The sequence below is a fragment of the Haliotis rufescens genome, unplaced genomic scaffold, assembly GCF_023055435.1.
Source record: "Haliotis rufescens isolate VD_foot unplaced genomic scaffold, xgHalRufe1.0.p SCAF_16, whole genome shotgun sequence".
Classification (NCBI taxonomy): Eukaryota; Metazoa; Mollusca; class Gastropoda; order Lepetellida; family Haliotidae; genus Haliotis; species Haliotis rufescens.
In genome coordinates this window covers 8471117-8496999 of record NW_025963846.1, presented here as the reverse complement: position 1 = coordinate 8496999, position 25883 = coordinate 8471117, and the positions used below count along the sequence as shown (strand labels likewise).

The 25883-nt window shown below is 39.2% G+C and overlaps 1 protein-coding gene across 1 annotated transcript in view; it reads right to left on the bottom strand.

Annotated features, from left to right (window-relative positions):
• Window positions 1-14619: 14619 nt before the first annotated feature.
• LOC124134180 overlaps window positions 14620-25883 on the bottom strand; it is a 34964-nt gene continuing 23700 nt past the window's right edge. Inside the window, exons 3-4 of the mRNA XM_046498891.2 lie at window positions 20249-20340; window positions 14620-15488 (exon numbers count right to left, since the gene is read on the bottom strand). Coding sequence (XP_046354847.1) covers window positions 15172-15488; window positions 20249-20340 — 409 coding nt within the window. The 3' untranslated portion in view covers window positions 14620-15171. The remainder of the gene's footprint in view (window positions 15489-20248; window positions 20341-25883) is intronic.

Here is a 25883-nt window from a genome sequence, read left to right as displayed (position 1 = left end):
AACAAACAAACAAACACAAAATCATTCAAAACCAAATTTGGGTGTCTACAAACTCAAATTAAGTTTTTACCGGTATAGCGTTCGTGCATCCCCCGACGTTTACATAATCTCAGTGTGACAGAAAGTAATAATAACTACATCGATACCTTGAAATGTACCCCTGACCATGGACCGGAGGATAGCACTTCGTTAAGTACACTTGGTGACCCAGTACGTTTATCAAGGAATATATCTCTTTTTGCAGTAAATGTTCAACTTCAATATCATAATTTCACATTCTCACTTAACGTCGTTTCAAAACCCTACTAATATTTTAATAACGACCGATTTGAATGTGAATAGTATATTCCTCGCTTGCTGTACAAATTTAGAATGCTTTCTATCAAACCACATTGTACATTTGTGATAGATAGATAGATAGATAGATAGATAGATAGATAGATAGAAGCATTTACATCAACTGAAATAACATTATTGCTCTATACTTTACAAGTGAGGTGTTTTGTACTTGCAAGAATCTGAACCAGAGACGTATTATTCCATAAATCTAGCTATGTATGAAACATACCAATTAGTTTTCCCCATAAACAACACCATTTCATGTTACACGCTGTACATTCTGAAAATATGAAGGGATATTTAGATGCACTTTTAGAATGTCAATCACTTTCATTAAACCTTCCACATCTTGGTCATAATACAAACTATCGGCAAATGTTTTATATCTCCAAATACAAATAACTTTGGAAATCTTTATCAAAATAGCAATTGAATTTAGTTGGGGTTCATATTTGGCAATTCCTCGCATACGCAGACTCCTAAACCAGGATTTAGGTTTGTCAAATACACACTTATATGAAGATGCCCAACGCCTGAGGATGTGATTCACTCTTTGCTCAGTGCATCATCAACGTTTGAACACATATTGTCACCTTTGTAAGATCTACATTGTCTAATTACATGTCTGGTTGCGAGGGACACATGTTTCGGGAACATTGCCGACGATGTAAGGGTACACGAGTCAGCAACATTCGCCTGGGCTGGAATGTACGCCATCTGAGCAGCGGTCAACAGAAACTTTCACCGGTTGACAGACCAAATATTGTCCAGTCACATCTAACGCTACAGTCTTGGAAAACATGGACCATCATCTACACCCATTTCCCTCATCTGATCAATCATCAGCAATCGCACCTCCAGCTAAATAAAACTTTGTTTCTTCAATTAAGACAGTGGCATTGCATTTGGTACACATGGGCTACATCGTGTAACGCTCCCAACGGACGATTTAGGTAACCAGTGGCCAGTTATGCTAACCCGTGCTGTAAGTATTTAGACAGTCCGTGTGAATCGTCCACAATCTGTTGTCTTTAATTAGACCAACAAGACGCGTTTGTATACAGGTTTACGTTGACAGGGGACTATATTTATTAGGGACTGCAGTAAAGGTAAAGAGTCTTTAAGCACTTGGGGCCCCGTGGGGAATTTCCATGTCATGATTTGTCATTAATAAACATTGATTTTGTTTGGATTGATACACAGCAAAAGGTCCAAGGCAAAGAAGCCATTTTGCAAATGTCCTTTGAGCCCCTGTGTGAAATTTCATTGGTATTGCTAGTCATTAATTACCGCTGCAGAGCCAAGGTCCGGGTCAAGAAGTGATGCACGATAGGTATTTTGAACACCTGTGTTAAATGTCTTTGAAATGACTTCCCCTTATAACACTGAAATAGCTCTCCGAAGAACGGAAATATATCAGCGTAATATAAAAAGGGGACTTGAAGAGAAAAAGCATGTTTCATGATTGTGCGAAATTGTGATATAATGATGTATGCTGACATTTTTCTTGTTTCAGGTTGTTTTTGTGAGCTGAACACGTGTTTTGCTGCACATTTGATATTTAACCATGAGCAAGGGCAACTATCAAGAAAATTTCGGCTATTTAAAACTGTGCGAAATTTCTTGAAATTGATTAATCCTGACATTGTGCATTGTGCATATTTACTTTGATTTGTTAAACCGATCTTAGTAAACATCTTTTAACGCGTCACGTTTTGTTGATAACAATCTTGTTCAACCCTCGACCCTGTTTTGTCTTGTTAAGATGGAAATGACTAACACGGGTGATGAATTCTACAATATTGACGGTGCAGAACAATACGAGTAATAGACAACAACGTCGGTGACAAATGTCTGTGTGATATCGCATGAGTATGCTTTTTTCCATTACAAAGGAACACATTAAGGCTGCCTGAAACGATAGTGTATGTGTACCTTGATATAAAGGAGCGAAACACCAAAAACATCTTCATAAAGGTAGACACCAGAGTCATAACGACACCATTCAAACGCCAACGCCAAACCTACACTCACATTTACAACATTAACACCAATACCAGCCTAACTTTATCACCAACGTTGCACTACCACTGAAGCAGTACCAGCACCAATGCAACATCCAACACTGACGCCAACACCAAACTAAACCATCACTTATACAACACCAACGTAACGTCATCGCAATCGCCAGACAACGTCAAATATATGTAAAGTCAACACCAGAAGAAACAATTTTATCGTCCAAAACAAATACCATTGGGCGTAAAAGGCAAAATTGCGGTGACAATTATATAAATGGATCACTAAAATCCAAGGATGACACCAGGCGTTTGCGAAAAGCAACGTCAAGAGCAACACCTTTATCGTCAGCCAAAACGCCAACCAAGGGCCAGCACAACATCATCCTCTACAGCAACGCATCCGCAAATCCAATACAAGCATGACACAATACTCATGCTGCAGCTGCAAGAGATATTCATCATGATTGTGTGCATAAACATGAAACAATTAGCCATCGCGAACACCTGGTGTCATCATTTATTTTCAGTGACCATTTCATATAATTTTCACCGCTATTTTACCTTTTACGCCCAATGGAATAAGTTCCGGCGGAGAATCGAGACTGGTTATTGTCTGTCGTGGACGTTGTATATTCACATCACGCACAACCTTAGAGGCAAACTGGGGAGAGGACGCACTGACGCACATGGGTATTGAGGGCAACACCTGTCACAATACAAAAAGGGCCACTCTGACTTGGTACAAGATGTACTTGTGAAGCCTTTACTATTTGCATCTGCAATATTCTCATCATTCTGCTCATCGTTTTCATCATTCTGCCGCCGCTCTGTTTTCTCAAGTCCGTTTCTTGTCACCTTTTTCAGATCCTTGACTTGATGCTTTGAGAAGAAACGGGACAAACACAATCTTGGCCATGAAACGACGTTGTGTGATGGGGATGTTGCCGCAACACGTTAGTTGGATTGCAGCAGGTGTTAAACGTTCAGTCATATGTATGTACGCATGATGTCGCGGTCAATAAGAATGTTTACGTGGAGTCGTTATGTGTAGAACAGTTGTAGTGTAGTGTGGTATCGCTTTGGGAAGTACAATAAGAGCGAGCATATGACGTCGTTATGGTGGTTAAAGAATGTACACAGTCATGCTATCGTTTGTACAATTGGACACATGCTGTCGGTATTGTTTAAATATGTACCATGCGCTTACAAATGCTGTCGTTGTGGTTAGTACATTTAACGTGTACGTACACATGCTGTCGTTATTGTTAGGACATTTAACGTGTACGTACACATGCTGTCGTTATTGTTAGGACATTTAACGTGTACGTACACATGCTGTCGTTATTGTTAGGACATTTAGCGTGTACGTACAAATGCTATCGTTATTGTTAGGACATTTAGCGTGTACGTACAAATGCTGTCGTTATTGTTAGGACATTTTGCGTGTAAGTACAAATGCTGTCGTTATTATTAGGACTTTTAGCGTGTACGTACACATGCTGTCGTTATTGTTAGGACATTTCGCGTGTACGTACACATGCTGTCGTTATTGTCAGGACATCTAGCGTGTACGTACAAATGCTGTCGTTATTGTTAGTACATTAAGCGTGTACGTACACATGCTGTCGTTATTGTTGGGACATTTAGCGTGTACGTACAAATGCTATCGTTATTGTCAGGACATTTCGCGTGTACGTACAAATGCTATCGTTATTGTTAGGACATTAAGCGTGTACGTACAAATGCTATCGTTATTGTCAGGACATTTAGCGTGTACGTACACATGCTGTCGTTATTGTTAGTACATTAAGCGTGTACGTACACATGCTATCGTTATTGTTAGGACATTTAGCGTGTACGTACACATGCTGTCGTTATTGTTAGGACATTTAGCGTGTAAGTACAAATGCTATCGTTATTGTCAGGACATTTAGCGTGTACGTACACATGCTGTCGTTATTGTCAGGACATTTAGCGTGTACGTACACATGCTGTCGTTATTGTTAGGACATTTAGCGTGTACGTACAAATGCTATCGTTATTGTTAGGACATTTAGCGTGTAAGTACAAATGCTATCGTTATTGTCAGGACATTTAGCGTGTACGTACACATGCTGTCGTTATTGTCAGGACATTTAGCGTGTACGTACACATGCTGTCGTTATTGTTAGGACATTTAGCGTGTACGTACACATGCTGTCGTTATTGTTAGGACTTTTAGCGTGTACGTACAAATGCTGTCGTTATACTTAGGACATTTAGCACTTACGTACACATGCATTTGTTAATATTGTTAGGACATTTAGCGTGTACGTACACATGCTGTCGTTATTGTTAGGACATTAAGCGTGTACGTACACATGCTGTCGTTATTGTTAGTACATTTAGCGTGTACGTATACATGCTATCGTTATTGTAAGGACTTTTAGCGTGTACGTACAAATGCTGTCGTTATTGTTAGGACATTAAGCGTGTACGTACACATGCTATCGTTATTGTTAGGACATTAAGCGTGCACGTACACATGCTGTCGTTATTGTTAATACATTGAGCGTGTACGTACAAATGCTATCGTCATTGTTAGGACATTTAGCGTGTACGTACACATGCTATCGTTATTGTTAGTACATTAAGCGTGTACGTACACATGCTGTCGTTATTGTTAGGACATTTAGCGTGTACGTATACATGCTATCGTTATTGTTAGGACATTTAGCGTGTACGTATACATGCTATCGTTATTGTCAGGACATTTAGCGTGTACGTATACATGCTATCGTTATTGTTAGGACATTTAGCGTGTACGTACACATGCTGTCGTTATTGTTAGGACATTTAGCGTGTACGTACACATGCTATCGTTATTGTCAGGACATTTAGCGTGTACGTACAAATGCTGTCGTTATACTTAGGACATTTAGCACTTACGTACACATGCATTTGTTAATATTATTAGGACATTAAGCGTGTACGTACACATGCTATCGTTATTGTTAGGACATTTAGCGTGTACGTACACATGCTATCGTTATTGTTAGGACATTTAGCGTGTACGTACAAATGCTATCGTTATTGTTAGGACATTAAGCGTGTACGTACAAATGCTATCGTTATTGTTAGGACATTTAGCGTGTACGTACAAATGCTATCGTTATTGTTAGGACATTAAGCGTGTACGTACAAATGCTATCGTTATTGTTAGGACATTTAGCGTGTACGTACACATGCTATCGTTATTGTTAGGACATTAAGCGTGTACGTACACATGCTGTCGTTATTGTTAGGACATTTAGCGTGTACGTACACATGCTATCGTTATTGTTAGTATATTTGAAGTGTACGTACACATGCTATCGTTATTGTTAGTATATTTGAAGTGTACGTACATATGTAGTGTTTATAAACTCATTAGGAATGTACACACAGTGTCATCAGAGCTAGTACAATACACCACATGGCAATGTATGTACATTGCTTGCTACACTTTGAGGTATCGTCTACACTGTATATCAAAGAATAATCAACGACATGGAATCGAATGACTGTGAAGTTACATTGGTGACACAGGATTGGTAAAACCATTTTATGATTCTAACTTTAAGGGATATCGGCAATTCTGTACACTCTTAAAAGAAAGGAGGGGATATTCGGAAATATCGATACATTTTCAAAACCTTTGTTATATTCATAAGAAATCTCAAGTCAAAATAGGGAAGTGCATCGTACATCATTCTTGACACTGGTGTGTCACGGGTGTGGCTACTGCGTGAGGCACGTGCAGACCATAGGATGTGTTTTGGTGTTAAGTTTTACAGACATTAACGTTCTTGCAAAGGATGCCTGTCGTCAACACGTGTCTTTGTTTTAGTATTTTGCATTAAGATTTACCTTTTATCATCCCCTACTGTTTTTAAGAGTATATATTATCTTGAAATATCTTAACATGCCAAGGATGTTTTTATCTTTATGATCAATTAAGACTACAATGTAATAGTAGCGAGGGTAAGAACCTTAAACGACTTCCATTCTTAAGGAATACGATCAGCTTTCCTCCCGAATAAATATCTTTGGGATTATATCCAAAGCCTTAATCAAATTTCCTTTTTACAACTGCTTCAAATTTGAAGGATTAAAGTAAAAAAGCAAAATCATTTCGCACCATCTAAAACTAAAAAATATGTAGTCTAACAAAACTAATACCACCTGTCTACACCATTCCTCAAATCACCAGCGAACCTACCCCTCCCCCTCTGCCCCCCTCCCGCAAGCCTGACCCCTCGAGCATTGTTGGAACTCCCCGGTGAAGAATGTTCCTGTCCTCACCCCCACGAGTTAAAAAAGGTTGTGTAACTGGTAGATTCATGGATTAGAGTGCCAAGCATGTTTCAAGGACAACCAGTGCACCTTTATTAGGATTTATTTGGAGCCTTAAACTTCGATTTGAATTACATGCTCCCCGTTGTTAGAAGCAAACAAATTCTTTCCGCGGTAAAGTGTGTTGACAGTCAAGTATTAAGAGTCAAGAGCAAATATATCTGTGCAATCGGGTATTGCTGTGATATAGCCTGTTATTACACGATTAACAAAATAATTATTCATAACGTGAAATATCATTTACAATGCCATTGTTCTTATGTGTTTACTTAATAATTGTTGACGCTGAGCAATTAAAATATCATTCTGTTGTTTATGTATTAACCAATATCATAGGAAGAATGTGCATTCTCAGCAGAAAATGACAGTTCTGTCACACTGTGTTGGTATAACAGATGGCCGTTGTAACGTTCAGTGAGCTCGAATAAAGTTATGTATTACTTACATACTCAGGGTCACTAAGCAAATGTCATGAGTTTGATCCTAAATTCGCTGCACTAACTATATTGGTTGGTACACATCGGGCTTTGCTCTCACATAAAGCTGACAAATCGTTACATGACTGAAACAATGTTCAAAACGACGCTATATTGATACTATGGTTTTATTGACAATCACAGAATGTATTATAGGGTACTTTGCGTTCGCATCAGAAATGTTTTTGTACCATTCATTTATTGGATAACCTTTTTGGTGACATTACCTGACAGAAATGTGAATATGACTAATGGTGTGTGAGAATTTTCCATTATAATGGAAATGGGCTCAGACATTATGCGCGTGTAGGGGGATGGGACCCGGGTCTTCCCAGTGACGAGCGAACGCTTTGACCACTACCTCACCGCTTCGTATGAATATGACAATAATAATATTAATAAATTATAAATTATTAATAGGGCGTCTTACAAAATACTCCCTGCTCGATGCCCTCCGCCATATGCTCTTTTGAAGAGGGTGTCTTGAGCTTTGACTAAAAGCTGCTGACAGTCTTGGATCTCCGGACATCCATTGGAAGCTTATTCAACAGGAATATAATCCTGTAGCATCGTGAATATCATTAAATTGACAAAAACCTTCCCTGACAACATTTTTACTCAATAAAACTTAAAGATTAATTATTGCTTATTCTCGATATAGGTGTTCTGTGTGTCCGAGTCTGCAGAACAAAGGTAGATATTTGATTAACCATCTGCAATGATAACATAGGCTCTGTCTTACATTTTTACTCAATTAAACTTAAAGATTGATTATTGCTTATTCTCGATATAGGTGTTCTGTGTTTCCGATTCTGAAGAACAAAGGTAGATATTTGATTAACCATCTGCAATGATTACATAGGCTCTGTCGTTTGACAATTCTACATCTCAACGGCAAATGGGTCATCACACAATTATACCTGTGTTCTACCTCGTCGCATAGGGAATGCTTACATATGTACAGTACTGCATCGCCTACGGTTACTTACGTCATGGCATTTCTACATGAAACACCTTCATAGGTCGTCCTCCGCGAGAAAGGTCCCCTTATTTACCCTTAAAGTCCATCGAAGAACGCTTGTCTACGTGTATATACACACTTTAAGCCCACTCCAACTAGATCGACGAACGCTTTCACACGTATCTGGCATGGTAAACACTTCTGAGGTTAACTTCAGGTTTCTGCAAGTTTTTCGAAATTTGGTTCCACGGACATGTACCCTTTCTGTGCAAGACAGCGTTAATTGTTGTCTCAATGCGTTGGTTCAGCTATTTCTATCTCCTGTGATATTCCAAGAGGCAACGATTTTTTCTCCGTCTTTGATAGCACAGAATCTCTAATTCCTTTGTCAAGCGTTTTTTGTTGAATCACACTGACAAAATATTCCTCATTGCTTTCGATGTAACTAATTCTTCGTGTTTCATGCACAAAAACCAACATCCTATTATCGTATAATGTTTTCAAATTTGGTTAAGATGGATTTTTCTTGAGAGCTGATCATCCTGTTCAAATCTCGACCTCCTCTTTCAGCTGTGTTCTATACAACATGGAGAATATGTTTAAATGTACGACCAGGCAAATAGCCGCTCACGTTGTGTAGCTCTGTTGGAATATGCAGTGTATTGGGTAAAACATCACAATTTAGAACCTGTTCTATATAATGATGTGAACTGATTTTCTGAATATAACGGTATGAACATGTTGAAATATCCAATGATTAATATTTTATGACACTGCTGATACTGCTGATACTGCTGCTGATGCTGCTGCTGATGCTGCTGCTGATGGTGATGATAATGATGATGATGATGGAAGACGTTGCTAATATTGTAAGGTGTCAGATCGCTTTCTTTGTGGCGTTATTTCGACAGTTTACTTTATTTGCTACAGTTTACTGTTGTGTAAATAGAAAATGTATTTGAGTACAAAATGTTGCTTTACCCTCATCATGGTGTGATGCTGACGTTAAGAGCGAGTGGGTGAGTGTATGAGCTTCTAACAGTATTCCAGTTATGTCACGGCAAGTCAGCCTAATGTGGGAGAAAAATTATGCAGGGTTTTTATGAAATGCTTATGGTAGACATGTAGAGGACATTTCCAAATTTGACGCATCAGAAACAAAAATGATGTCCGATGCCATTCCTTATTTTGACTTGTACTCCCCGTGACATTATTTTGATTTGATTCCGTGTTTTTTCAGGTGGGCAATTGACTTGGCTTTGCATGTGTTTGTGAAGGGTGCCACGGGTGGGGCAGGATAAGCTCACCTTTTCGGGAACACTTGTACCATCACTATGTTATAGTGATTCATAAACACATGCCCATGATATAGTCGTAATCTTATAATCGAGTGGTTTTGGCAGAGATTTCTTGTGAATATGAAAAGGGTTTTGTCGACTTATTTGGACGTGTATTACTCTGGTGAAACCCAAGATTATGGGCTTACCGTGCTGACAAACGTTGAAACATTAAAAAATAAAGAGCTACAACAGTGTCATATAAAAGTGTATTTCATTGTTAACAAATGTTTTGACAATGGTTAGTAGTCAGGAATGTAGTACTATCCAATGTAAGCAGTAGTGTGGAAGTTACTATGTTTAATTGATTTTAGAGTCATGTGTAGTCTGGAATTTTCTAGAACAGCTGGACTAACCCAGCATGGTATAGAACCTTCTAGAAAGTATTTAGGCTATACAAGGGGCACAATGAATTATTTTGGATAGATTGAGTATAGATGTTTTGATAAATTATTGTTTCAATTTGGACGTCGACACGTAACAACAGATCAATGTCAGTCAATGTGAATTTTGTTTTCTTTATTCAATTTCCACCAACGACCCAGCGCAGCACATGCGATGATGGACACCTAAATATGTTTACTGTGATCCTGCTCAAAATCTTTCCATTGCACCCTAAAGTCTGTCGTGTGTAACGAGTGTGTGAGTGAGTTTGGTTTTACGCCGCTTTAAGCAATTTTTTTTCAGCAATATCACGGCGGGGGACACCAGAAATGGGCTTCACACATTATACCCATGTCGGGAATCGAACCTGGTTCTTCGGCGTGACGAGCGAACGCTTTAAGCACCAGGCTACCTGACCGCCCCCGTGTGTAACGAAGCGGCTAAATTCGCATCTCTATAGCAAATGTAGCTAGAGTCCATATCAGAGTCCAGATCTGTGGCTGCTAACATGTAGCTAAGACAGCTAGGTATAATATACTACTCAAGAGAAGTGAAGGACCGCCCGATTCCTTCTTATTATTGTAATCTGTCTTGCCATGATAGATGAATTATAGTTATATGAAAGAATCGGTGGTCCTTAACTTCTTTTGAGTAGTATAGATTAAGTTAAGAAAGATAACATAATCATGATACTTATGGAATGTTCTTTTATTGAACGTTTTAACAAGGAAACACAAGTCCATGATCATGTATGCACCCAGTGTCGCATTGTCCAAATGACAAGCAAGATCTTCCATCTTCTTTAAAATATATTTTAAGAAACTCTTTAAACATTTTTGGAAATGTCAGAAGAAATAGACAGTTCGTTGACATGAAAAGTATTGTACTCTTTTTTTTGTGTGGAAGAAAATGTCTATTTTCATAACTGTTACAGGGACGAGTTTTGCCCAGCGTGCCACATACTGAGAGAGCTAAGTGTCTGTATATACAGGGGATGACGATCCGAGCTAGTATTCATTATTATTTACATTTCTCAACAAAGATCGAAACATTTCGCAAATATGTGTGAAGATGGTATTTGCATAAACCTCCCGCATTCAGTGAGTAACATTCTTGAGTCATAAAAAGGAAAAAGCTGTAAACAAAAACACATCGATTAGATAAATGTAGTGTTTGGCCATTAAACTGCTAATAAAGCTAGGAGGGACGGTATAAAAACGTGTCAGTGTTATGTTGAAATATTTAACAATATAATATATGTACCCATCCACAACGTTGGTGTCTGCACAAATCCTTTGTACATATAGTGTTCGTCTAAACATGGAGGACGCAACGCTGTCTTTTATTGGCCGACAAGAAGTGGCTCAAAGAACTTTTGGGACAGTCCCGAAAACGCATCGATCCCGTTGTGACAAGAGTTGTTTGCCCTTGAATGGGTTTCATTTGGCTGCCGCTGGTCAAGTGAACGTCATTGCCCTCTGATTCAACACTGGGAACATCGAACTAAGTAGTTTGGGGAAATTAGCAATTAAACATTCAACAAAGGGTATGACGTCATTCAAGGTTACCTGATTGATTAGGTTTCGTTGACATTCTTTTCGCTGGGACCACAGGAATTTCAGCAAGTTGCTTCTGGACACAACTGAAACTGCTGTAAAAAGTATATGCACATGTTGTGTCACGAGGTGCACGTGCCGCATGCTTCTGGGGATATGAGATTGCATAGGGACACTTGAACACCGGAATACTGCATGTCTGCACACAGGCAGTTACATAAAACTTGTGGAGATCCAGGCATATAGTTTGTTTGTTGTTTAACGCCGCACTCAACAATATTACTCAATAATCGAGTATGGACATGACAATCCAGTGACTGATGTCATGAGCATCGATTCGCGCAATTGGGATACGATGGCATACATCAACTAAGTCTGCGAGCCTGGCCACCCGATCCCGTTAGTCACCTCTTACGACAAGCATGGGTTCGGGAAGACCAGTTCTTACCCGGATCTTCACGGGTTCCAGGTGTATAGAACGTATCCGAACCGGTGAGTTAGTAGTCGGAGCGGAGGATTATCAGGGGGATGTGGGTGGGGGTAAATACATGACATTGATACTTAGTTATAGGTAGTATTTAGGGATACACAGGTCACATATCAGACTGAAGCACGAGTAGCACATGTAGCACATGTGGTGTGTCCTAAGGCAGGTGACTTCAAAATGTGCCTCTGTTCACCTGGCAGTAAATGGGTACCCGGTAGAATGATATGACAATGCGTCTTTTATAATGAGGGAAGGTGCCTTCTTTTTAAACCGGAATCCCATATTACCCTCATTCATATCACCATTCCACCGTCGCGTAACTCCGTACAAAAAATCAACAGGAAATCATCACAGGCTATACAGTTTTATTTTGTTTTATTGTGGTTACATAGGGGGCTACAAGTATCAAATAATTCCTCGTGTTTTGTCTTTGATCTGCATGTACCCTATGTCCAGATACAAGTGTTGTTCGAATAGTTTAGTTGGTGTTTCTCCTCCTCCCTTGTTCTCTCTGTTCTCACAAAACCAAGGTCGGCCGAAATTGTCCCGGTATAATGCCACGTTACGTGGCAGACAGACAATAGACAACATATCATCCAAAACTGGCTCCCACAGGAGATATCACTGGGTGAGATCAAGCGATATCTACACTGTAGATATCGCTGCAATGAAATTGCGTCACAATGTTTTGCAAACCATTGTGACGTCATTGGTTACCATGACTTCACAATCAAATGACGTCACTAATGGCTTTGCAACTGAAGCTGTTAGTATTCTTTACACTTAAGACGCTGCTTATTACTATCTACAAATTGAAAAAGTTTGAAGAATGATGTTGGATGATAAATAAAATCTCACCCTCGTGTCTTTTGATATCAAATATATCAACACTCGTTGATATATTTGATACCAAAAGACACTCGGGTGAGATTCTCTATATATTATACATAGACAACGTTTACGGACTACTCCTTGTCCCTTCACCCCATTGAGCGTTGTGTGTGTCATAGTGAGAGAGTGAGTATGGTTTAGCAATATTTCAGCAGCATCACAGCTTCAAATAGTATACCAATTTGGACGTATGTATGATAAAGAAATAGTTGTCCATAAAATTCCTTGTCATAAAAAAGTCATCGTCTTATAGATTTCGATAACGAAGCAGTAATTACAGTCGACCACGTCTCATATGAAGGTAGAGTTGACTTACGGAACTACCATCAATATCCTGGCGGCTGGGGGTTCGACAGGATATATTTTCGACATTTGTTTCTGTGATATGTTTGTTTCCACAGACCACCAGCATGTTGTAAACAATCCCTAACCCACCACTCCACATTCCACCACCCCACACATTCCACCACCCCATCCAATTATCAAATGACGATACCCTTGTGGATTTCAACTTTTTTCTTTATGCTTTCCAGTGCGATGTTTTGGTAAAAGTGCTAGTATGTGTGAGTGTGTGTGAATGAGTGAGAGAGAGAGAGAGAGTGTGTGTGTGTGTGTTAGTGAGTGAGAGTGAGAGAGACAGTGTGTGTGTGTGTGAGTGAGTGAGAAAGAGAGAGAGTGTGTTTGAGTTGTGTGTGTGAGTGTGTGAGAGTGTGTGTATTTGTGAGTGTGTGTGTATGTGTGTGTGTGTGAGAGAGAGAGAAACAGTGCGTGTGTGTATGTGAGTAAGTGTGTGAGAGTTGTGTGTGAGTGTGTGTATGTGTGCGTGTGTGAGAGAGACCGTGTGTGTGCGAAAGTGTGTGTGTGTGTGTGTGTGTGTGTGTGTGTGTGTGTGTGTGTGTGTGTGTGTGTGTGTGTGTGTGTGAACGTGTGTTAGGCAAAGTATATATACATAACATACATAATTTCGTTGAAAGCCATGTAAGGGTATGTTGGACGATGGGCCTCTATTGTAACACACCTATGAACATATATACACTCTGTTCCCCGTTTCTCTTCATATATTGCTGATTTTTCTTTCAAACGAAAGCAGAAAATATAAAATGAGTATCCAATTTCATGATGTAAACTATTAATCTTTTTATCAAATGAAAGATATAATATAACACGTACAAAACAGTTGGTAGTTAAGATTAGTAGTTTCAGACCAATAGGTTCATGAATAGTTCCCAATAACGGGAGAAGTAGTAGAAGAGTGAGTGACTGCTGTTTTATGCCGCAGTCAGGACCAAGCAAACCAGTGGCTGACAGCACGAGCAAACGATACGTGCCATCTTGCCCAAGCAAGGGGTTTCACACACTGTACCCATTTTGGGAATCGAACCCGGGTCTTCCGCGTGCCAAGAGAACGCATTAACCATTATGCTAAGCCACCGCCCCCGGGCGGCCATTACATTACAACCCCCGAGTGTTTTACATGCTTATTTATGCTCACAATAATTTTCAAGATTCATTCAGATATATGCAATAGAGATAGTATATATATATATCTGTGTAATTTTAACTTGAAATTTCCTTTTTAAGCTCTTTACTATTGAACATTCGGTTTCATGCCGACCAACTCCGTGGCCTAGTGGTAGAACATCCGCTCGTAGAGCGTTAAAAATACGTTAAAAGATGGTACTTGTTGTTTCCCTGCCCGGCGCTAAGCATTAAGGGGCTATAACAAGGACTGGTCGGCTCGGTGTCAGTGTACTGTCTGAGTGGGGTATTCATGTTAAATTGCGACATGGTATCTCAGTGAGCTAGCACTATAAGTCGGCATCAGTCCGGACTAGTACAAGCAGACACACACACGCAGTGCATTCACGTCGCTATATAAGTGCAATAATCTTGGACGTGACGTTAAGCCCCATTTCACCAAACCTCACCTCGGTTTCAGATCGAAATCCACAGTACGGGCGACAAACTGTCAACTCAACAGTCAAGATATATATTGTTCTGATTCTCCGGACCAGTTACTTCATTGGCAAAATTTGTGTTATTTGTCTGTCGACACTAGCCTAGATCAACTCGACATAGCAATACACCAAAACCATAAAGACGAAAGTTAAATCCATTTAAACTCAAAGAAAGTTCAAACTTATAGACGTTTCTCATGCGAACGCATGTTCTTATTACCAGGCCCAAGGGCTGAGTGACACTTAATAAAGTAAAAAACTTTGAGCTTAAGCCGAGAACAAAGAAATACTGTGAAATACTATATTGTGGAGATATGGTAATTGCTACGCATGTTCACTGCATTCCTCCGTGATGTAGTTCCGGTTAAACCAAACCACAGTTTCACGTCAGCCTTGTACATCCGGCAACGATTCCTTGCTCTTCAATATCTTCTCTCTGGAATCAGTTCTCTTGTTGCCATGAGAACGTGCAGTAAATCCATTTAAAATAGTCCACCTAGGTTCTGTTTGTGTATTCTCTGTACTGATCATTGCGGGCTTGCTGCTCATCACCGTGATTGGACGACGGGGTTCTGACCGGAAGTGATCCGAGTGTACGTTGAATTCTGGGAGACTCGGCCTCGCCATGGAATGTCTGGTACCGGTGCGACTCTGCACGGTCTGACTGATAGTCTCTCCGAACACGCTCTTCCTGTGCCCCAAACCTGGAGAAATAAACAACATATACTCTATTGAAAATGTACATGTACACGCGGGTGAGCCTATTGCATTTCAAACACACTGCGGCGAGTTGGTGGCTGAGTGAGTGAGTGGACTGATTGGTGAGTGAGTGAGGGGATGAATGGGTGGGTGAGTGAGTGAGTGAGTGGACTGATGGGTGAGTGAGTGAGGGGATGAATTGGTGGGTGAGTGAGTGAGTGAGTGGACTGATGGGTGAGTGAGTGAGGGGATGAATTGGTGGGTGAGTGAGTGAGTGAGTGGACTGATTGGTGAGTGAGTGAGGGGATGAATGGGTGGGTGAGTGAGTGAGTGAGTGGACTGATGGGTGAGTGAGTGAGGGGATGAATTGGTGGGTGAGTGAGTGAGTGAGTGGACTGATGGGTGAGTGAGTGAGGGGATGAATTGGTGGGTGAGTGAGTGAGTGAGTGGACTGATGGGTGAGTGAATGAGAGGATGAATGGGTGGGTGAGTGAGTGAGTGAGTGAGTGGACTGATGGGTGAGTGAGTGAGGGGATGAATGGGTGGGTGAGTGAGTGAGTGAGTGGACTGATGGGTGAGTGAGTGAGAGGATGAATGGGTGAATGAGTGAGTTAGTGAGTGAGTGAGAAGATGACTCGACGAGTGAGGGAATGACTGGGTGAGTGAGTGAGTGAGTGAGTGAGTGACTCGGCGAGTGAGGGAATGACTGGGTAATACGTGTGTAACTGTCACCGTGTGAGTGAATGGCTGGGCGAGTGAGTTAAGGGGATGGCCGAGCGAGTGAGTGGCTGGATAACTGGGCGTGTGAGAATGTGAGTGCGGCGATAAATGGGCGAGTAATTGGCTGGTTGACTGGTTGAATGAGTGTGTGATGTAAGGTAGCTGAGCGAGTTAGTGGGTGTGTAGGATTTAGTGAAATTTAGGTGTGCAGTTTAAGGTGTGGGCTGGGCTGGCGATGTCTAAACAATTGTCTAGTCTTAGGAGGACGTCAACCCACAGTGTGCACATGAAAGGGGTCGTACATTGTGACATTTACGTAAATATCGACCCTATGATACATTCAGATGGGGCACTGCACCTACAGTCATAAACAATAGAATGTACGCATTATACAATTATATCACATTAATTAATAATTACTTTACGTACTTCAGTAAAACAAGCTCCAAGAAATTAAAAGTTCCAATTTTATCCTTCTGACTCTTTTCACGCATCTTGTTCCTGGACATGCTGCCGCCCTGTCACTCTCCTCCTACAAATATCGCTTATCACAATAATATTGTATTAGGATCCCTTTCAGAACGCGGATATTTACACATAACCATGACAACCTCAAACCATTTCACTCTTTGTTTAAAAAAAACACTACCGTCACACTTGGACATTCAAGACAGTTGTGTGAATCTTCGCCCGGCATTAGCCAGATACTTGATGGCACTGACCAAACCAAGCCAAACACTGCCATCATGCCAACACCCGTTTATACCAACTCGGGGATTAACGTTGTGGAATCAGCCTATCGGAATTACTCTTTTCGGATTCAAATAGCGTCAAATAAATTCTTGAAGAATGCTGTAAAATGAAGGCATCATATGTGGTATGGGGTACCATTTGAGTGCTTATGTGAGCATGCAGAAATGAAATAAAGTGGACAGATAAATGTGTAAGCTTCTACGGGTGTGTTTGTTTGTTTATTGTGTAACGTTGCCCTCGGCAATATCCAAGCCGTGTTACGTTCGGTTGTTTCGAGGGTAGTGTTGGTCGCCAAGAAACAGTTAAAAAACACGTCTACATGGTCAACATGTTTTGTTGGTTTTGTTTGTTGTTTAGCACCGAATATTCCAGCTATATGACGGCGGTCTGTAAATAATCGAGTCTGAACCACACCATCCAGTGATTGATATTATGAGCAACGACCCAAGCCGTACGTCGAGCTACGATAACAGGCAATCCACCAAGTCACCGAGTCTGACTACCCGATAAATTAAGTCGCCTCCCACAATGACTCGTTATTGCGGAATATTGATAACCAGCACCAGGAACGTTACGGTCCAGATTAACGAGGTCTCATCGCGTTAAAGCAGTGGAATTTTGAAAAAAATCTATATTGTTTAACGCCGCACTCAGCAATATACAAGTTATATGACGGCGGCACATAGTTGACCAACTCTGGGCCAGACAATCCAGTGGTTGATATTTTGGGCAACTATGCGATAACAGACAGTCAAACCAGGTCACTGAGCCATTTAATCGCCTCTTGGGTTAGAGGGGCCGATTCAAACCCGGAACCCACATTGGCGCAGTGGGAGTAGATTTCAGGAAGTGACTAATAGACATGAGTTATATTAGCAGGAAGACATCTGGGAAATAAAATGAGCCCAAGAGGGAAATACGTGTGGGAATTGTGCGTGATCTGGGCGGGTAATCAACTAGTGTGTGAGAGAGTGAATTTTGGGGGGTGGGATTGAGTCGGGGTGTGAGTGATCGAGTGAGTGGGTAGGTGGGTCAGTGAGTAAGTTGGTGGTTGGATGAGAGGGTGGTTGGTTGAGTGATGAGTAAGTGAGTGAGTGAGTGAGTGAGTTTGTTGGTGGGTGGGTTTGGTGTGTAGATGAATGGTTAAATGAGTGAGTGAGTGAGTAAGATATTTGTTCTCCCTCAAGGCAACAAAACCACTTCTCCCTAAAAGAAACAAAATCACTTCTCCCTAAAAGAAACAAAACCACTTCTCCCTAAAAGAAACAAAACCACTTCTCCCTAAAAGAATCAAAACCACTTCTCCCTTAAAGAAACAAAATCACTTCTCCCTCAAGGCAACAAAATCACTTCTCCCTAAAAGAAACAAAATCACTTCTCCCTTAAGGAAACAAAACCACTTCTCCCTAAAAGAAACAAAATCACTTCTCCCTAAAAGAAACAAAACCACTTCTCCCTAAAAGAAACAAAACCACTTCTCCCTTAAGGAAACAAAATCACTTCTCCCTCAAGGCAACAAAATATCTTCTCCCTAAAAGAAACAAAATCACTTCTCCCTCAAGGAAACAAAATCACTTCTCCCTAAAAGAAACAAAACCACTTCTCCCTAAAAGAAACAAAACCACTTCTCCCTAAAAGAAACAAAACCACAAAACCACTTCTCCCGCAAGGAAACAAAACCACTTCTCCCTCAAGGCAACAAAACCACTTCTTCCTCAAGGCAACAAAACCCCTTCTCCCTCAAGGGAACAAAACCACTTCTCCCTCAAGGCAACAAAACCACTTCTCCCTGCAACTGTTCAGTGTGCCCGTTTGGCTCAGTTCTACATGACAAAGGCGGGTTCACGTCATAACCGATCAACGGCTCAACTTACGTGTCTGTCAAAATTGGTTCTTGGTTAGATGTGTTTACCATGAACATATTCTGAGCATGGTAATAAAAGAATACAACCTGGACAAAAAGTCGTCAAGGTAATCGATGGAAGCCACTTCGTCTGTTGTGACAATGACGAGGCAGGCTGTCGTGGTTTTGAAAACAGCGTTATTCGCCAAGAAACAGACGACGAGTGAAAACACGACCACGTGTTCAGCAGGTTTTGCTGGTCTGTTTGATGTTTAACGCCGCACTCAGCAATGTTCCAGGTATATAGCGGCGGTCCGTCAATAATCGATTCTGGACCAGACAATCCAGTGATTGACATCATAAGCATCGATCTACGCAATTGGGATTTGATGACATGCATTAACCAAGTCAGCGAGCCTGACCACCCGATCCCGTTAGTCGCCTCTTAAAACAAGCATGGGTTCCTGAAGACAAATGCTAACCCGGTTCTTCAAGCGTGGAGACAAGCATGGGTTGCTGAAGACCAATGCTAACCTGGATCTTCACGGATCTGTTCAGCAGGTACACGTGTACACGTCTTTGCCGCACCTCCGTCTCAGCAAGCCACGTGTGTCGGTTAGCATGGCGCGAGATACATGTCAGTGAAATTGCATATCAGTAATAATGTCTTCGTCATACAATTTTAGAAACCAGGTAGTAATACAATGCCCGAGTGAACCAACCCGTGTATTATATAGTGCCAAATGATTCACGCCCACGTGTCTGCACATAAACACTCAAACTTCGGGAAGCATTCACTTGAACTCCATGTGAACGTTAGGCAATTGTTCTTCGAGCAAGTAGACATTGAATCGATATATGGAGCTTATCCTACTATGAGACCTCATTTGCAAATTTATCGAATCGTGGACGCATTAGTTTAACACAACGAAAACAGAATTATATGATAAAATGCTTGGAAGTTCGGCCATTAAACATTTATTCTAAGAATCTATGTGTATTTCAGCAACATCAAATTGGACATTGCAAGAGAGAGTTTATTCAGTATTGAAGGCCTCGTGGCCAAGAGTACAATTTCTTTCATATGGCACGACAAGGACAAACATCTTGTTATAAGCTATTTATTGCAAAAATACCACTGAACGTAAATTACTTTATTACTTTAAATTATGTGCTTATAATAAGGAATAAGTTTTATAACGACACATCACCTCAGTGGTCACAGCTTAATAGTGATTTAACCAGTCATCACAAATATGTCCCTCCCAGTCGCCATTGTGGCCATTGTGGCCCCCGGATCCCCTTTTTACCGGCTTTAGGTTGGGTATCAAGACTAATTCCACGCCATGATACCCCCGGGGTCGTGTTAATACACATGTTTTTGGAAGCAATTAACATTGTTGACTTAGTACAGAGAGTACAGTTACGAAATATTGAGAAACGACGTACCATGTCCTGGCTTCCGGTTGCGACAGATGACATAGGTGATGATGAGGATGATGACACCCAATCCTGCTAAACCGGCGAATATCAACCAGAATCTGCGAACAGTACTCACATATTATTATACAATTAGAGCATGAAAAAACATATTTAACAAACATACACACCTGGACCTGTATTATAGTATTTAATATATTATCACCATTTAGAACCATATGATGATCTGTTCGGGAAGAAATAGACTCGCGACATCTAATTTGTTGTGGCACGTGGTCCTATCACAGGCTCTTGTGTTGTTGTTTGAATATTTCCGGATCACGTAAAGATATAATAGGAAAATAAATTTCTGACACTCGTGATTTTAATTATCTAGAAATATTTAAGCACAAGGGCTGGTGAGTCCTATGTACAGCGCACTGGTCACATATCAGGCAGAGTTAAGTAACGTGGGTAGGGAGAGTTGGTGGATCGGCGACTGTGTTCGGTAGCTTGGCTCCTGGGAGTTTCTTTGGTTTCTAACACATATATGTCGTAACAAATGTAATAACAAACACAGAACTGACCCAACAATAACTAAGACAGAAATGTCGTAACAATAACTAACTTAGAAATGTAACAATAACCAACACAAAAACGTAACAATAACCAACACAGAAACGTAACAATAAACATATAGTAATGAAACAATAACCAACACAGAAATGTCGTAACAATAACCAACACAGGAATGTCGTAACAATAACCAACATAGAAATGTAACAATAACCAACACAGAATTGTAACAATAACCAACACAGAAATGTAACAATAACCAACACAGGAATGTAACAATAACCAACACAGAAATGTCGTAACAATAACCAACATAGAAATGTAACAATAACCAACATAGAAATGTAACAATAACCAACACAGAAATGTAACAATAACCAACACAGGAATGTAACAATAACCAACACAGAAATGTAACAATAACCAACACAGAAATGTAACAATAACCAACACAGAAATGTCGTAACAATAACCAACATAGAAATGTAACAATAACCAACACAGAAATGTAACAATAACCAACATAGAAATGTAACAATAACCAACACAGGAATGTAACAATAACCAACACAGGAATGTAACAATAACCAACACAGATATGTCGTAACAATAACCAACATAGAAATGTAACAATAACCAACACAGGAATGTAACAATAACCAACACAGATATGTCGTAACAATAACCAACACAGAAATGTAACAATAACCAACACAGAAATGTTACAATAACCAACACTGGAATGTAACAATAACCAACATAGAAATGTAACAATAACCAACACAGAAATGTTACAATAACCAACACAGGAATGTAACAATAACCAACACAGAAATGTAACAATAACCAACACAGGAATGTTACAATAACCAACACAGGAATGTAACAATAACCAACATAGAAATGTAACAATAACCAACACAGAAATGTAACAATAACCAACACAGAAATGTAACAATAACCAACATAGAAATGTAACAATAACCAACACAGAAATGTAACAATAACCAACACAGAAATGTAACAATAAAAATACAGTAATGAAACAATAACCAGCATAGAAATGTAACAATAACCAACACAGAAATGTCGTAACAATAATCAACATAGAAATGTAACAATAACCAACACAGAAATGTAACAATAACCAACACAGAAATGTAACAATAAAAACACAGTAATGAAATAATAACCAACACAGAAATGTAACAATAACCAACACAGAAATGTCGTAACAATAATCAACATAGAAATGTAACAATAACCAACACAGAAATGTAACAATAACCAACATAGAAATGTAACAATAACTAACTTAGAAATGTAACAATAACCAACATAGAAATGTAACAATAACCAACATAGAAATGTAACAATAACCAACATAGAAATGTAACAATAACCAACACAGAAATGTAACAATAAAAATACAGTAATGAAACAATAACCAACATAGAAATGTAACAATAACCAACACAGAAATGTAGCAATAACCAACATAGAAATGTAACAATAACCAACACAGAAATGTAACAATAAAAATACAGTAATGAAACAATAACCAGCATAGAAATGTAACAATAACCAACACAGAAATGTAACAATAACCAACACAGGAATGTAACAATAACCAGCATAGAAATGTAACAATAACCAACACAGAAATGTAACAATAACCAACACAGGAATGTAACAATAACCAACATAGAAATGTAACAATAACCAACACAGGAATGTAACAATAACCAACACAGATATGTCGTAACAATAACCAACACAGAAATGTAACAATAACCAACACAGAAATGTTACAATAACCAACACTGGAATGTAACAATAACCAACACAGAAATGTAACAATAACCAACACAGAAATGTTACAATAACCAACACAGAAATGTAACAATAACCAACACAGAAATGTTACAATAACCAACATAGAAATGTAACAATAACCAACACAGAAATGTCGTAACAATAATCAACATAGAAATGTAACAATAACCAACACAGAAATGTAACAATAACCAACACAGAAATGTCGTAACAATAATCAACATAGAAATGTAACAATAACCAACACAGAAATGTAACAATAACCAACACAGAAATGTAACAATAAAAACACAGTAATGAAATAATAACCAGCATAGAAATGTAACAATAACCAACACAGAAATGTCGTAACAATAATCAACATAGAAATGTAACAATAACCAACACAGAAATGTAACAATAAAAATACAGTAATGAAATAATAACCAACATAGAAATGTAACAATAACCAACACAGAAATGTCGTAACAATAACCAACATAGAAATGTAACAATAACCAACACAGAAATGTAACAATAACCAACACAGAAATGAAACAATAACCAACACAGAAATGTAACAATAACCAACACAGAAATGTCGTAACAATAACCAACACAGAAATGTAACAATAACCAACATAGAAATGTAACAATAACCAACACAGAAATGTAACAATAACCAACACAGGAATGTAACAATAACCAACACAGAAATGTAACAATAACCAACACAGAAATGTAACAATAACCAACACAGAAATGTAACAATAACCAACACAGAAATGTAGCAATAACCAACATAGAAATGTAACAATAACCAACACAGAAATGTAACAATAACCAACACAGAAATGTAACAATAAAAATACAGTAATGAAACAATAACCAGCATAGAAATGTAACAATAACCAACACAGAAATGTCGTAACAATAATCAACATAGAAATGTAACAATAACCAACACAGAAATGTAACAATAACCAACACAGAAATGTAACAATAAAAACACAGTAATGAAATAATAACCAACATAGAAATGTAACAATAACCAACATAGAAATGTAACAATAACCAACATAGAAATGTAACAATAACCAACACAGAAATGTAGCAATAACCAACATAGAAATGTAACAATAACCAACACAGAAATGTAACAATAAAAATACAGTAATGAAATAATAACCAACATAGAAATGTAACAATAACCAACACAGAAATGTAACAATAACCAACATAGAAATGTAACAATAACCAACACAGAAATGTAGCAATAACCAACATAGAAATGTAACAATAACCAACACAGAAATGTAACAATAACCAACACAGAAATGTAACAATAACCAACACAGAAATGTAACAATAACCAACATAGAAATGTAACAATAACCAACACAGAAATGTAACAATAACCAACACAGAAATGTAACAATAACCAACATAGAAATGTAACAATAACCAACATAGAAATGTAACAATAACTAACACAGAAATGTAACAATAACCAACATAGAAATGTAACAATAACCAACACAGGAATGTAACAATAACCAACACAGAAATGTAACAATAACCAACACAGAAATGTAACAATAACCAACATAGAAATGTAACCAACACAGAAATGTAACAATAACCAACACAGAAATGTAACAATAACCAACATAGAAATGTAACAATAACCAACACAGAAATACGGTAACAATAATTAACACAATAATGTCGTAACAGTTATATATGGCAGTTGTCTATTCACAATATCACGTCACAAGTAATGTCCCCAATTTCTGCTTCAAAGACCTTGAACTTAACGAATGTGCTAAGCAGGAGCGACGTGACGTGACAACGCCCTCTACAAAATACTAGCACAAGGACGAAGCCTTCACCCAATGCTATGTTACAGAAAAACAAGAAACGCAATCCCCTTGAGTGAAGCCAACATAGACAGCACCCTTTTAGGCACTTAAACACCCAATATGTATAAAGGATTCAAATGTTCATATATTTTTAATATATTGTTTTAATCCTCTAAAAAGAAAGATATTCTAAAAATAAACGTAAGCAAGTAAGCGGTAACTTGGCAAAATATGTCTATGTGCTTCGCTTTGGAGTGCTGGTGGATTTCCGACCGCGTGAGCCGGATTACATTAAATCTCACGTTATCAAGAACACCGGCGATAACAACGAGATTCCGAGAGATTTCCTCTTGTGTGTCGATGCCAGGCACAGTTAACATCAATTTGGATCGACGTGACCTCCGATCTGGAATAACTGAGGAAACCTTGAATCATGCTGAATCCAGCTAGTTCATGATGCCAAGGGATTCGTAGGTTTGACGCACTCTGTGACAATATCAACGACTAGCGTGAAGATCACATTGCATAGAATAAGCAAAACACATATTTGCATCTTAAAGGTACGCGTCCTTTCTTTGTATCAAGAATCAATATTGATTCCCGATTGTAGTCATTTGTGTATATCAGTTTTGATACAATCTTTCGGTGGATATTATATATACATTCAGGCCGGATTTAGTTGTCAGCGTCTAAAAAGTTATCTTGACAAAAGTTGTATACGCTATGCAAGGTGTGTTTATGTCACAACATTCGCTTCTATCGTAAATCTATATGTCTATATATCTATATAAGGTAGAATAACAACTAGCTGTAGATGCTCAACCACGTCAATACACACAGTGTTCAGCTATGGATGTATGTCCCTACATTCAGTGGAACTTTATTGACGTATTCAATGTGGTTCAGTCAGTACCATGAGTTACTACATACACGTGCTTATATCGTGTTTACCTTCACCCCCCCCCCCCCCCCCCCCCCCCAACCCCCCCACCCCCCCCCCCCCCCCCTCTCTCTCTCTCTCTCTCTCTCTGGGGCAGCGCGGCGAGGGTAACCCTTCAACGCAGAATGCCCGCAGCTCGTTACTTCACACTCCCTACTGACGTTGCTTATGAAGCATAACGTATGACACATCTGTACAATTAGATTGTGTAACATTAGTTTCCGCGCACCTGTTAACTTGGTAAGTCAAATATAGAGATGACTGGGGGAAGATTTGTATTAGTAAATCATTACAGTATACCAATGACTGAATCCTAAGTGCAATGTATGTTTACAGTGTTCGATGTTTTGGGTTGTTTATATGAACTTTAAGCTCTTGTCGGGGTTGGGGTTCGATTTGTTGTTTTGATGAGCTAGTTCTAAAAATGCTTTGTCGCGGGTTTTTTTCTCATGTGATTTTTGTTGCTTTTCTG